This window comes from Tribolium castaneum, chromosome 8 (assembly GCF_031307605.1).
Source record: "Tribolium castaneum strain GA2 chromosome 8, icTriCast1.1, whole genome shotgun sequence".
NCBI lineage: Eukaryota > Metazoa > Arthropoda > Insecta > Coleoptera > Tenebrionidae > Tribolium > Tribolium castaneum.
The window spans coordinates 14,925,913-14,940,869 of NC_087401.1; the positions used below are offsets into that span (position 1 = coordinate 14,925,913).

The 14,957-nt window shown below is 32.5% G+C and overlaps 1 protein-coding gene across 1 annotated transcript in view; it reads left to right on the forward strand.

Moving 5' to 3' along the window:
• Positions 1–484: 484 nt before the first annotated feature.
• The window catches only part of vex (vexed), a 69,709-nt gene continuing 55,236 nt past the window's right edge, over positions 485–14,957 (forward strand). The window contains exon 1 of the mRNA XM_968542.4: positions 485–820. Within this exon, the coding sequence (XP_973635.1) occupies positions 577–820 (244 nt within the window). The 5' untranslated portion in view covers positions 485–576. The remainder of the gene's footprint in view (positions 821–14,957) is intronic.

A 14,957-nucleotide genomic window follows, 5' to 3' on the forward strand; every position in this document is an offset into this window, starting at 1 on the left:
CAAGAATTTTGCCATTTTATTTGAAAGTTTTTAGTCAATCTTCGGTTAATTGTGGTCGCCTAAAAATTAATATTTCGAAGCCAAATTTTCATAAAGTGTTTTTTTTTGCACGAAAAGTTGTGGTTAAAAGCTGTACTTAAAAAACAACGAAATTGGCTTTTAGATAGTTTTTCCTTGTAATAATTAAAGTTATATTTGAATTTAACGTTATTAAAAAGTTTAATAACGGAAAATTGCTCCAGATAATTATGACTATGGCAGGTCTTGATTACATAAAGGAAAATGAGTTGGTCGCAACTACGAAAAATCAAACAAAAATTAAGTTTTTAACTTTATCACAATTATGAAAAAAAAATCGCTTGAGCGAGGCTCGAACCTCGAGCTTTGGGAACTGCGCCCAAAAACCGTTTTTGTCCATTGAAATGGGCGAAATGTTGCACGTGGTCGCCGCCCCCACCCCGATTCCGGCGTCCGGAATCCGGAGGAGCGTTTTGATGGCATAGCATAGCCGGTCGGTCGGTCGGCGTGTCCGCATCGTTTTTGGATGTGAGGGCTCGTCGTGTTTTTCGCTTCGCCATGGAGACGTTCGCCACGCTCGTGCTCGTGCTCGTGGGTTTTTGCATGCGGAACGGCCAACTCGTGTCGGGGGGTAGTTGTCGCGAAGCGAAACTGTGCTGTCCTGGACGGGACTCCTCTTGTGTGGTGCAGAAAGCCCCCTTGAATGCCATCATCGAAGATCTCTCCGACAAGCCCTGCTATTGCGATCACGCCTGCTTGAAGCTGGGGGACTGCTGTCCGGACTTCAAAGAGGCTTGCGGGGGTAAGGAGGGCCCCAAAAAACTATGATTACGTTTTGTTGAAAGAAATAATCTTTTATCTTTTATTTTATCGTTAACTAATTGACTGCGAGCCTCGGCTGCGCCTCGGCTCACTTTTTTATTTTATACAGTCAAACGACTTTAAACCGAACTCTAATTAATAAATTACTACTGTAATTAACATTTTTACACATTTTTGCACTTAACAAAAAATTTTGGCTTTCAGGGACCTTCAAAAAAACAGTACTTTTCAATAATATTACGCTCTCATTTGTTAAAAATAAACACAATTTATTTGTATTTTGTTAAATTTCGGCTACGGCTAAATTCTAATCAGAACCATCTCGTGGAAAAAATAGTAAACGTACTTTGCCCTAAAAGTAGGGTAAGTCCGGGATAGATGCCTCGCCGTTTTTGTTTTATGACAATTTTTTTTAAATATATGGGAAAAAAACTACTTTTCATGATACCATTCTTTTATTTAAAAATAAAAATTAACATAAAAATAGACTTTAATAACTTTTATTGCAAAAAAATATGAAAAAGTAGAGTAAAAATGCTTCTCCATAAAGGGTAGATAGTTAGCAATCCTTGGTTAACGAAAAACAAATGTTTTATCAGGTTGTTGAAATGTATATATCGGCAAAAACTTACGTAAACAAGATTAAAGATAAAAAAATTGCAATAAGCGCCACCTACTAGACACAATACACAATCTGTACGAGTTATCAATGGCATCTAGCAACGAGTAACGAAATTATTCGCGTTTCCCATCTTCCCTGGTGGGGCATGTGTCCCAGACTTACCCTACATTTTTTGTGCGTTCAGTGTTTTTACAGCCCTCAACTTCGTTTCGGGCTTTAATATTAAAACTTTACTTAAAATCCTTTACCTTTTATTTTGTCTTTAAGTAAATGACTGCGAGCCTCGGCTTCGCCTCGGCTCGCTTTTTTGTTGGATAGAGTCAAACTACTTAAATCCGAACACTAATTAATAAATAAGAGTTATTATTTTTTATATGAAGTTGAAATATACTTTTTTAGACTCGACAACTGTAATTGTCATTTTTACATATTTTTGACAGATATGATATTTGGATTTCTAAAGACATGTGTGCAGTTTACAAGAAAATTTTAGGCTTTAGATATCTTGAAAAAAAACCAATACATTTAATAATGAGAGAATATTACGCTTTTATTTGTTCATAAATAAACACAATTTATTTGTTTTGTTAAAGTTTGGCTAAATTCTAATCAGAACCATCTCGTGGAGAAAATAGTAAACGCATAGCTTCGTCATGTGTAAAAAAATCGACATTTTAATTAAGAACCGTCTTTGCCCAAAAAATTTTGTAGGGTAAGTCCGGGATAGATGCCCCGCTATTTTTATTCCACATATTTTATGACCAAAATTTTTAAATATATAGGAAAAAATTACTTTTTATAATATTATTCTTCCATTTTAAACGTAAAAATTAACATAAAAATAGACTTCAGTAACTTTTATTACAAAAAAATATACGAAAAAGTAGCGTCGGATAGTCTTTGGTTTACGAAAAACAAATATTTTATAATATTGTTGAAATGTATATCGGTAAATAACTTACGCAAACAAGATAAAAAATAAAAAAATCACAATACACGCCACCTACCAGACCCAACAAACAATCTGTACAAGTGCAAATGGCATCTAGCAACGAGTAATGAAATTATTCGCGTTTTCCGTCTTCCCCGGTGGGACATCTTTCCCGGACTTACCCTACATTTTTTGTGCGTTATGTATTTTACAGCGTTCAGTTTTATTACATCACTCAGCTTTGTTTCGGGCTTCACTTAAAAAAATTCTATTCTACATATGTATTTCATTGTACAATGTGTTTTTAAATGATTGTCGTTTAGTCGTCTGTGAATTTCTTATGTAAAATCAGAAAATGCCGCTTCATAGAACTAATGATAGGCATTTAAACATCGAATATTACCATTCTCCATTTATTAAGTTTTGGATTCGCAAATAAGCTTCGATAATAAAAGTGTTTTCTTCTACAGTATAACAATTTAGTTGCATTTTAACGAATTTTTTTAAAGAAATTAATCAAATGTCACAACTGACAAATAATTCAATTGAGTAGAGCGCCACAATTTCGAAGTTAACTAGATGAGAATCATTTCAAAACACATTGTATATTTGTTTAATAAAAATACAGACCTCAGTTGCTTATTTAATTGCTTAACAACCATAAATTTTGAATATTTTTTTTAATTAAAAGTTAGTGCAATATCATTAATTTTTCACCTCCTGTTTTTTAATATTTATTTGCGTAATGTTTGTTTTGACTGAGTAGTTGCGACCGCTTCTATTGAATTCCCAGTTTTATTTATTTTCGTAAAACTGTAGTAACTAGTTCTGTGGTCTCAAAGTGTTATCAGCTACTCTTTATCCTCGCTAATTCTACTATCTACGAACAGTACTAGCTAAAGGAGGTCCGGATTAATGGTTAAAGGAAGTATTAACTCAATCCTGTATGAGAATCGCTTGTAAATCACTTCATTTGTACGAATTAACTAGTTTTTGAAAAAAATCAACCATTTATTTAAATTTTATTGAAAATTGCTGAAAGCGTATTTTGTTGTTGAAATATACTAGCTAAAGCTTTTGTTCTCCTCTTTTATGCGATTGAACTGGAAACGGTAACGCTTTTTGTTACCTCCAATAAAATCTATCGAATTTTTTATCTTTGTTATTGCATACTTGCCTAGCGGCGTACAAATGGCTGAATTTTGTGCAAGTTTTAAGGAAATAGATAAATCTTCAATTGTGTGGTGTTTCCACCTCTAATATCTTGTCTAATTTGCCAGGAGATAAAGCACGTGGCGCCACAAAGGCGCCAGCTGCTCCACCCACCACATATAGAAAAAACACTAGATTTATTTCTTTTCTTCGGCCACACAATGCTGACAATAAACTGTACCATAAAGTATCTCCCTCGGACCTGACAGGTATCGCTTAGGTCCCCAATGAGTCATTTTAGTTCTTTTATAGTTTCGGCAAAGTGCTGGTGGTTGAAGTTTCCAAAGTGTAATTTACTCGGAAATGGCGGAATTTCACACAACACAAAACATAACTGACACTTTCGAGCGACTTTTTCATAATAAATAAAACAAAGCTAATTAAATTTTAATCGCAATAATGCGAATATTGTCGGTAGCATTTCACTAATTAGTATTTCATCCAGATTTTATTTATAATTGGTCCTGGAAATAATTGCAAACGCAGCTAATTCCGCAAATTGCGCTCCATTTTTCTGATTTTTGACCATTTATTAATGGTCGTCCGAGGCCGAAGCAAACATTGGTTTAGGGCCGAATCGTCTAATGCAATCAATAATACAAACCGACGTCCCGTATTTATTCAGATTATCGAGTGGGAATGTTCACTTGGAGTTGGCGATCAATCTTGAACTTCTCCTGTGGACAATAATAAAAGAAATTGGGTTTTACCATCATGACTGGTTTATATGTCTGTGGTCGCTCTAATTAAAACGCTATCGATTGGGGAAAAGGGAACAAACAATTAATTGTAACTTTACTAATTTCAACACAAAACCCTGTACCGACTTTTCGAACCATTCAACCAATTTAAACCAATGTTGTAATTAATTATCACTTGGAGTGGTTGCTGTGTTAATCATTTTGACTTGAATTGTGATTTCCAACACCGTCAGCACTATTATTTTACGGTAAACAGGTGGAAACGCGCTATTAATGAAGCTCTACAGCACCGGTTGCAAATTTCGCGGAACGAAAACTTAAAAAATCGCGATTATTTCAAAAATCCAAAAATCTGCTAGAACGCCTGAAAACACCGCTTTGGGTTATTTGTGACTAAATTTGATGAAATAATTGAATTTTTGAAGAAAACACAGGACATTTTTTAATAAGTGATTGTGTTTTTGGCTAAGAACGTGCTATATTATTTTTGATATAATTTTGTACACGTTCTTTTTAGCAATATTTTGTAAATAAATACCATGTTTTTTTAAATGCTCGTAAAAGACAAAATTTATGGCATTGTCTATCTATTATTAGTGATAATTACGTTTTTATTAAAAGAAAATTCAAACGCATGGAAGCAGCAAAAATAAACTTTTTGGAAGTATTTGTAAAATCCTGCTAAAGAAAACTAGATTTTTTAAATCAAAAATATAGTACAGTCCTTGAAAAAGGCAGAAATAACACTTGCTATTTTTATTGGTTTTGTTTTACTAATTTTTAGCTAGTAATTACATTTTTTATTGAAATATGTCTGAAAAATTTTGCGTTTTTTAGGCCGTTTTATCAAAATGGTACTATTTTTCAGTCATTATAATATACTAAGCTGTTTGGAAGAGGGAAAGATAATACCATTTTTGATCAAATTTGCTCATTTTTATGACCAAATTATAAAGAAATTTTGCGAAATAATTACATTTTTTTGGCTGAAACTACGGAGGATTATTTTCGTTCTAATTTTGTACAGGTTTTTTAGCTATATTTTGTTAATAAATGACATGTTTTTTTTAAACGCTCGTAAAAGACAAAATTTATGGCATTGTCTATCTATTGTTAGTGATTTTGGAACTATTTAAGTGAAATTCAGTGAAAAAATGTACTTTTAAGGCCTTAAAATAGACTACAAAATAACATGTTCGATTTATTTTGGAGATTTTCTAGCTAAATAATATGCTAAAACGCCAGAGTCAAAACTAAAAATAATAAAATAATAAACAATAAAAACACTAAGAAAGCTCGATTTTTCACCAAACTTCTTACATATAGGTTACCTAATGCCGTTTTGTATTGAAAAACGTGTTTAAATGCTTGGAAATGGTAAAAATAATCTTATATTAGACTAAATTTTGACATTTTTTGACCAATTTTTGTTAAATCTTGCGAAAAAAACTTGAATTTCCACATGAAAAATATGCTACAGCGTTTTAAAAAGACAAAAAGAATATAATTTTTCAGACAGTTGGAAATATAATAATGTTATATTCGCCCCAATATTGTATTTTTTGTTTTTTTTTCAAAATTTTGCAAAAATTAACATGAATTTTTGGATCAAAACATGCTAAAATGATCGGAAAAGGCAAAAATAAGATTTTCCACCAAATTGTTGCTTTTCTCAACTTTTTTTTCGATAAACACATGGAAGCAGTAAAAATGATGTAATTTCTGCTTTTATTTTGTGACTTTTTGACATGTTTTAGTAAAATTCTACTAAAAAATCTGTCAAAAATGGTCTTTTTTGAGTGAGTTTTAGCTAAGAATTACGTTTTTCATGGAAATATGTCTTAATTTTTTATTGTCCTTTTTTCAGTCAACGTAATATTGTGAAACCTCCCTTAGTGAACATCTCTGAATAACGGACACCTCTTCACAACGGACATTTTTGTAGGAACGTAATAAAACCTATCTTAAAATTTCCCCATCGGTGTCCGTTGTTAAGAGGTTTTACAATGTTCGGAAAATGTAAAGAAAACGCTATTTTTTATGACCAAATTATAAAGAAATTTTGGGAAATAATTACGTTCTTTGGCTGAAACTACGGAAGACTATCACTTAGGAGACGAACCCAGAACTATTTTCTGAACCCAGAAAATATTACGTTAGAGTAAAAATCAGGGACAGAAAAATTCACAATTAAAATTTTTATAAGAAACGTGAAAAAAAATTATAAAAAATTGAAAATTTGCGCTTCGTTCCGTATTTTTCATTCTCTACAACTTTCTTCCTTCTTCCTTCTTCTTCTTCCTTCTTCCAGCGTTTTGAGAAATATGGGACAGAGCGTGAATTTTTTTTAAACACAGTTTACGATAAAATGTTTGCATTATATTTATGTCTTACTATTGAGAATTTAATTCTTTATCAGCCTGTATGGCTTACAAATAAAACCATTTTTTTTAAATTATTTTTTTTTAATTTAAATTGCCCTGAAAACTATCGAGAACGTTTTATTTGTACGTCGTTTTGTATCTTAAAAAAGTTATCTTAAAAGTTAAAAGTTTTTAAAAAGTTAAAAATCTTACTAGAAAAGCAAAAGTATTGACTAATAAAAGAATTCAAGAAATGATGTAGACTTTTAATCGATATGAAAGAACATTGAACAAAGTTTATCGGTTTTTTCAGCCCAGATCTGGGTAAACATCAAAGATAAACACCGTCTTATTAAATCTAAAAATGGGGTTTCGTCGCATTATTTGTTTAGTTTCCTTTAACAAATAAGATATTTATCTCTTGGTGTGGAAATTCTGTCGGAATTAGAGCTATTATGCCTGGATTTAATTTCCCCAAATGGGTCCCAATTTCTCGTAATATAACATCCAAGCAGCAGACCATCACAAAGCCCACCTATTAATTTTCCATTCTCAATCATATTTAATCGTGGCTTTCGAGCACAATTTACCCTAAGACTACTCCCGTCTCATTCGAAACAAACTTTTCACCAGCTTACGTGCGACTAACTATTCATTTTTAATTAATTGCAAACTTTCCGAAAACAAACAGCAATAACGCCAAGAATAACAAGCGACGAATTTATTTTAAAAGGAAAAAAATCGAGGGTCCGGCAATAACACCCCTGCAGGAAGGATATCGAATTCGGCGTATCGTTGCGATGAGAGAGGAAATTTAAAACATCTTGGCGAACCCTTTTGACTTGATCCTTCGCAATTATCGGAAACTAGCTGGAAGCCATCCACTTTACGTGACTGTCTACTGTTTCGCAAACAAGACGGTGCGCTGAGTTATTAACAGACGAGGGCGGAAAGTGACATTTTTCCCAAAATTCCCGAAATTTACGTTCAATTCTGTAATATTGTGACAAATCAGTATCAGCGTCGCGACGCCTGTTGACAAAAAACGTCGTACGCGCCATTCATTTGTCACAGTACACACACCTGACGACTCGAAATTTGTTGAAGGGATTTTTAGGGCTTGAAGTTTTAGTTGTGCAAGTATTTAAGTTGGAGAACTTGCTTCAACTAGTTAGTTAACAAGGGAAAAGACAAGTTCTTGCCAAGAATGCAAGGAGAAACCGCAAAAATTTGTCAAAACTATGAGCAAAAAATTCAAAAACACCTTCGTGTTAACATTTTGCATTGCAAAAGTGTGAAGGCGTAATTAACCCTTGAAAAAGTCATGAAAGGTATGAAAATTATCGCTTGCATGTTTGTAAACATGTTAACAAGTTTCATTACATACTCACTTGCAATCCGATCGATTTCCCTCCGGTCTTATTTTCGAAGAAACGGCTTAAAAATAGAACACCGGAATCGATAAAATTCCGCATTAATTCATAAACTCGACCGATTGGGCGAAATCCACACCCGAATGAAGTGTGTTAATAAAAATAAGTGAAAGGTTTTTCTTTAATTTGTTAAAGTATTTCTTTATCAACTCTTTAGTAGATAGAATGGCACTTTAACTGCAAGGGTATATGAAATGATTATTTTATTAATTAATAATAACTTTTTTCTTTTAAACTTGAAATTCTGCTACAGAAAAAATGTATTATACGCGACGATAAAGTTTGTTGCTCTTGAACTTGAACAATCTCTATATCGTCTTGTATAATCCAAAAAAATGCAGGAATGTTAAGCTTCACACTCTCAACAGAGTGAGAAAAACTGACGACTAAAATTTTCAAATGAAACTTGAGAAAAAAATAATACATAATTTAAAATTTGCGCTTTGTCCCGTATTTTTTAAAACTCAGTGAATACGGTTAAAGATGTAAAGAATAAATTTGTAGAGAATTATTTTTTTTTAAAGTCGGAGTGACCATATCTCTATCGTCAACAATCTAGGCCCTTATTTTGTTCTTTACATTTTTTTTGAACCGTATTTCCAGCGTTTTGATAAATATGCAACGGTGCGCAAGGAATTAGCGTTCCACCTTATATTTTTGCGAACGCTGCGAATACGGTTCAAAATACAAAAAAAGTGTAAGGAACAAAGTTGTAGAGAATTAAATTTTCTACAAAAAAGTCCGCGACACCATATTTCTATCTTTAACGGTTTAGGTATAAATGAATTTCCAATACTTGACCACCGGCAAAATGAGTCAAATAAGTCGCTTGGGCCTCTTTGAGCGACTTTGGGGCCTAAATGGTTGAAGATAAAGATATGGTCTCGCAGACATTTTTGTAGGAAATTTAATTCTCTACAACTTTCTTCCTAACATTTTTCTTGCATCTGTAACCGTATTCCCAGCGTTTTGAAAAATATGGGTCAGAGTGCAAATTGGTAAAGTTTGAAATTTTTTTAAATATAGTTTAAGATAAAATTTTCGCATTATATTTATGCCTTTCTATTGAGAATTTAATGCTCTATCTGCCTGTATTTTTTTGTTTGTTGTGTCTTAACCATTTCACAAATACAACCAGTTTTTTGAAACACTTGGACGATAATGGCACAACAGCGCTTTCTGACGACATTTACGGAACTATCACAGACGGGAACATTTTATTTGTACGTCCTTCCGTATCCTAACCTTTAGTTATCCGTAGTCTTGTACAATAAATAACTATTTATGCAACGAGCGTATGATTGTTGCTTCTTTTTATAATTTTATTGGGGAATTATTTAAAAATCGTAAATAAAAAAGATATCATTTTTTGTGTGATTATTTAAATCTTCGTGGTGTCGTTTTTTGCCGCTTTCGACCACCGAAATGAAATATCTTCGAGACAGTGCGAAAAAAAATCGAATCATTAGCGCTGACACGGCACCACCTCGCGTGTTTTCGCACTAAACGAAAAGAAACAGTTGCTCGCTCCCAACCCGGAATCCTCCGGCGAGGCGACGTTCTATTAATCACTTGTCGGTGCTAATGTAGGCAAATCGAAGGCTTGGAAAGGGAGGAGAGTGTCGTCGAACCATGATTTCGAGAGTGATAAAGTGGAAAAATTTGACGAGTCTTTTCTCCAACGAAAAAATCAATGGATATTAAGTTAAATAAGACAGAAAATTCCGACATTCGTTCGCGTTTTGTTTAGTCTAAGACCTCACTATTTCTTGCTTGAATTCTTAATCCCGTAATGGATGTCCAGCGGGTGTTTGCCGCATTTTTCATGTTCGTGCCTTTTTCCCGTTTATTTATTTACCCATTTGCGTGAATAATTCGCCGGTGTCGCGTGTGGTGATAAACCGCCGCTTGAAGGCTGATTTGTTCACTCGCCCCCTTGGCCCCCTTGCGCTGACAAATTATTCCAATTAGCATTCGCGTCGTTTTTGCGATTTTTTCCTCCTCAAGTCCCGTAATTAAGTGATTCGAATCGAGTGGAGGAGCGACGCTGCTTTGTGTTTCGCCCGTTTAATAATTAGAAAAGTTAAATTAATTCGCACACATTTTATCGTATTGTCTTGGCGACGATAAACAACCGCCCGAATATGAAAAGTAAGGGGTGGATGTATCAAGATTTATAGGGGCCACAAAGTGTAGTTTTTTACGACGTGTTTGAGTTGGTTGAGTTAGAAAGTTGGAAGTAAATAACGGGTGTAACTTTGCCTAAATTGAGTATAACATGCTGAAAGGTGGAATTGTGACGCGAAAATTTCGGAGAGAAATTAATTTAAGCAACGAGTAAGTAAGCACACGAGTGCTGACAAAGTATTTAGCATTTTCAACTTGAATTGAATTCTTTTTTGCGCAACTTCGCACAGGGGCGGCCTGGGAAAACTTAACATTTTCAAGTCAAAACTTTTTTTAGTTAAATTTTCCTCTACACACACAAGAAATTATTTGAAATCTCTGAAAATAAGCCGCAAAAAATGCACGAAGTTATGTCAAACATTATGTACAATGTGCTCAAAAATGGTTGTTCATCAAGTCACCTTTGAAATTTGAACGTATGTGCTGCTTAATTTAAATTGAATTAATCCGTCAAAATAATGCAAAACGAAAGAATACAAAACAACAAAAATCACGGAAATATAAAACACACCTTACCCTTCAAAGAATTTAACTAAAAAATGCAAAAAGCGAATAAAAATTGAAAAATTTGAAAGGGAAACTACAATAGTCATTTGGAAAAAGCGGCACAATTAATTAACTCCATAGTCAACTTGATGAACAATTATTTTTGAACACTTTGTATAATTTTTACCATTTTTTTTTTGACAAACGTTTTGCTTAACTGGTTAAATGCGTCCAAAATAACAGTATTTTATGGTTTTTGAGCGTTTAGGCAGGTTTTTCACTCAATTTTTTGGCAAAATTTGGTCAAAAATAAGTTAAAAAATCACAAAATAACGTAGAAAATGATGTTTTTCTGCGTATTTCGAATATTTAAGTACGTTTTTCACCTAATAATACGTAATTATTTCACAAAATTTGGCCAAAGTTAGTTCGAAAAATTCGCGTTATTTTGCTTTGTTTGAGCACCTATTCAAATTTTTGTTCTAAAGAACACAGTTTTTTCCCCGACATTTTACTAAACTGTGCCAAAAATAACATAATTTTGAATTTTTCTTGAAATAAAATTTAAGATATCTTTAAAAAAACATTTTAGTACAAGTTCTGAGTTAGAAACTTTTTTTTTTAATAAAAAAAAAATGAATGGAAAAATCACTAAATTAGCCTAGAAATTGCAAAGCAAAAATAATATTTTCGATCTAATTCGGCGTTTTTTTTTCTTTTTTTGACCAAAAGCTTTCCAAAATAACGCCAAAATTTTATATGTTTTTTGATTTTAAAAACTTTTCCAAATACTGAGGTATTAGCTCAAAAATTTGTCTAAGTGGGCGCGAAAAGGACAAAAAATTACAATTTTTGAATCGATTCGGTAATTTTTTTGAGTAATTTTTGACGAAATTTTGCTGAATAATTGCAGTTTAGCATCATTTTCGATTGAAATTTCAACGGCAAAATAAAGCATTTTTCGATCCAGCTTAGTAAATTTTTGACTGATTTTTGAGAAAAAGGCTAAATTGTAAACATCATTTTGATTTTTCAACTTATTTTAACGAAATTGTGTAATTATTTCTGATTAAACAACACTCTTAAAACGGTCGAAAAAATAGTCAAAAAAGTAACAAAAATGTCATTTTCGACACAAAAACGGCAATTTTCGGAGTTTTTTTGATTAAATTTGGCGAAATAATTGCGTTTTTGATTTCTGGGTTAACAGTATCCTAAAATGCTTCTTAAAAAGAAGATTAAAGAAAATTTTTAATTGAACGGTTTTCTCCTGAAAATTTCGCAAACAACTTTTTTTAAACATATATTTTCTATGGAGAAGAATACAAGAATTCAATCTACGTTAATAAATTATCGTAAAACAGGAAATATTTCATTGGAAAGCGGCTGAATCCGCCCCTGACTGAAGTAAAAAAGTGAAGAGATGTCCAACTTTATGAAAATCATTTTCAATGAAAACTAATTAACTGAGTATACGCGAGCTCTAATAGCACAAAATAAAAAGGTTCTGCTTATTGAATACCGCCTCGAATTGCACATTTTTATCTGATTAGATTTGTATTAAAACGGCAAGAAATGGACTATTTATTCGAGGGAACTGCTCAAGAATCGTCTAAATCAGCTTTCTAAAGAACATCTCATGCATAATTATCAACTATTTGCATCGGGGAAACGCTTTGTATAACGATACTCGCTTTGAAAGAATTTTCCTCAGTTAATAACGACGAAAGCTCGAAAAAAGCTACATTTAACAATGTCGCTTTCTCAAGTGGCTGCGAGCATCAGTCAATGAGCGCGGATAAGGAGAAGCTTTTTAATAGTTCATTAAGCGCGCTTTCGTAGAATAAATCGAAATATGGAAAAGTTTCGACGTTTCCGGAGTTTCAACCGCATCGCTTTGTTCCAAGTTTCGTCCAATTATCGCTCGATCGGCTCCAAATACGTCCGACACAGGTATTCGATAAGTTTAATTAGTCGACAAGAGCAGTCAAGGTGTCACTGTTAAGACACGTTCGAGGGGCTGACAGCAGCTGATCGGATATTGCGATAAATTTCCGCGTTTTTATCAATCATCGTTGATCAATCATGAAGGATTAAGTGATTGGAGTGTGTACACAGCCTGTTTTTGCATTTTGTGGAAAATTGAGACGAAACGTCCCTTTTAGCCTCCAATCAATTCCAGTGCTGCCAGAGCTTTGTGGCCTCGATAATGGTAATAGACATGCCATCCACAGTTCCGATATTTGACCCGTTTTGCGAAAGCAACATTAAAAAAATAAAAAAAAACGTTTTTTAGGAAAAAGCTTTTATTTAAAAGAAAAAATGCACTAAAAAGTAAAAAATAATGTTTTTTATCAGAGGAGAATATTTTTGCTTAAAAATAAGATTTTAAAATTTATAAAAGTTTCGAGAAGTTGACATTTTAGCGAAATTTAAAAAAATCGTATCTTTCTTAATATTGAAGATACACATTTGAAACAAAGACATTATACAGGCACTTTTTTTCAGAGAATCTAATAATGTTATCAGCGATTTTTTTCAACCATTCGTTTAAGTGTAACAACATAAAGTTGTATTTTTTTTAAATAGGAATCATAGTTGGCTAAGACATTTTTGAAATGCTTATTTTTTTCTGATTTGATATGTCTATTTGTGTAATACATTAATTTTAAATATTTAAAAAAAAACAAAACATTTCGCTTTTTCTTTATAGTAGGCCATGAAAAAATTTTGGATTTTTAATTAAAACTATGAAAATTGTATTACCCAACAAGTATTTATAATTTAATGATTTTTTAAACGCTAATTAATTCAAAAACAGCATAATAAATTTTTATTAGATAAAATTTTTGCAATTAATAAAAATTATTTGTTTTTATATTTAAAATGGCAAGCTTACGTTGTCATTCTATTTTCCAATTTTAAACATGAAATGTCGGAAGAAGAAAAATCTTATTAATTGTATGATTGCGTATCAATAAAATTTTATTTTACAAAAAAATGTCAATCCAAACACCAAAATCAAATTCCATCTGCGGTAAAAAAATCACAACATTATCAACGCCACCTCCATTGAACTTCACTAAATCATAAAAAGTGGCATCAAATGGTAGTGACACATCGTTTGCAATTTTCTGCACATTTTTCATGTATATTTGTTCAATTGAAAATAACTTTAACATAGCTTATTTTTATAATTTCACATTTTTTACTTTAATAACCGTTCACAAAATTTCTAGATTATTCACACCTTTTATGTGATATAATTTTTCCATGGCCAACTACTTTCAAATATTTTCAAGTATATAAAAATATCAAACTATATTTATTTTGTTTTGAGTTCAGAAAAAAATAAGCTTTTCGAAAATGTCATAGCCAACTATGATTCTCATTTAAAAAAATACAACTTTATGTTATTACAGCTAAACGAATGATTGAAAAAAATCGCTGATGACATTATTAAATTCTCTGCAAAAAAGTGACTGTATAATGTCTTTGTCTTAAATGTGTATCTTTTATAATAAGGAAGATATGAATTTTCTAAGATTTGACTAAAATTTCAACTTTTGTTTACAAGTCGAAAACAAAAGACGATAGCGAGATGCGGTTTTGACCAAAATTATTCTCTCAAAAATCGGACCCGAGAATGTGTCACTCGTTTTTCTCTAAACCTCTTAGTTTTGGAGCTGGCCTATTATTTATAAACATAACTTAAAACTTCAAAATAGAGGGTATTTAACCACATAGGATCGCATTGTCACTCAGATTACGTACGTACACAAAATTTCAATTCATTGGGACAACGGGAACCTGTTCAAATATGGCCCCAAAAATATGAAACAGACAGACAGACAACAAAGCAAGTTAAATAAAAAACCCAAGTAGAAGTTCATCAGCAAGAATCAAAGCCCACCGGAAGTTTGCTATTGATCCTCGCGTATCTAACGCGTTTAATAATTTGTTTAAGTTAAAACCACCGTCGCAGCTCCAACTCTATTAGTGAAACATGGCGCTGATATTTAATTTAGTCACGACTCATGATGGCTCTTAACATTTCTATGTAACTAAGACGCTCATTAATTCGCTCGCATTGTACGAAAACAACCGGACATTTCAGTCCCGGAATAATTAATTGTGCAGGTGGCGCCACTAATTGAAAATCCGGGAAAAAACGCCCAACTA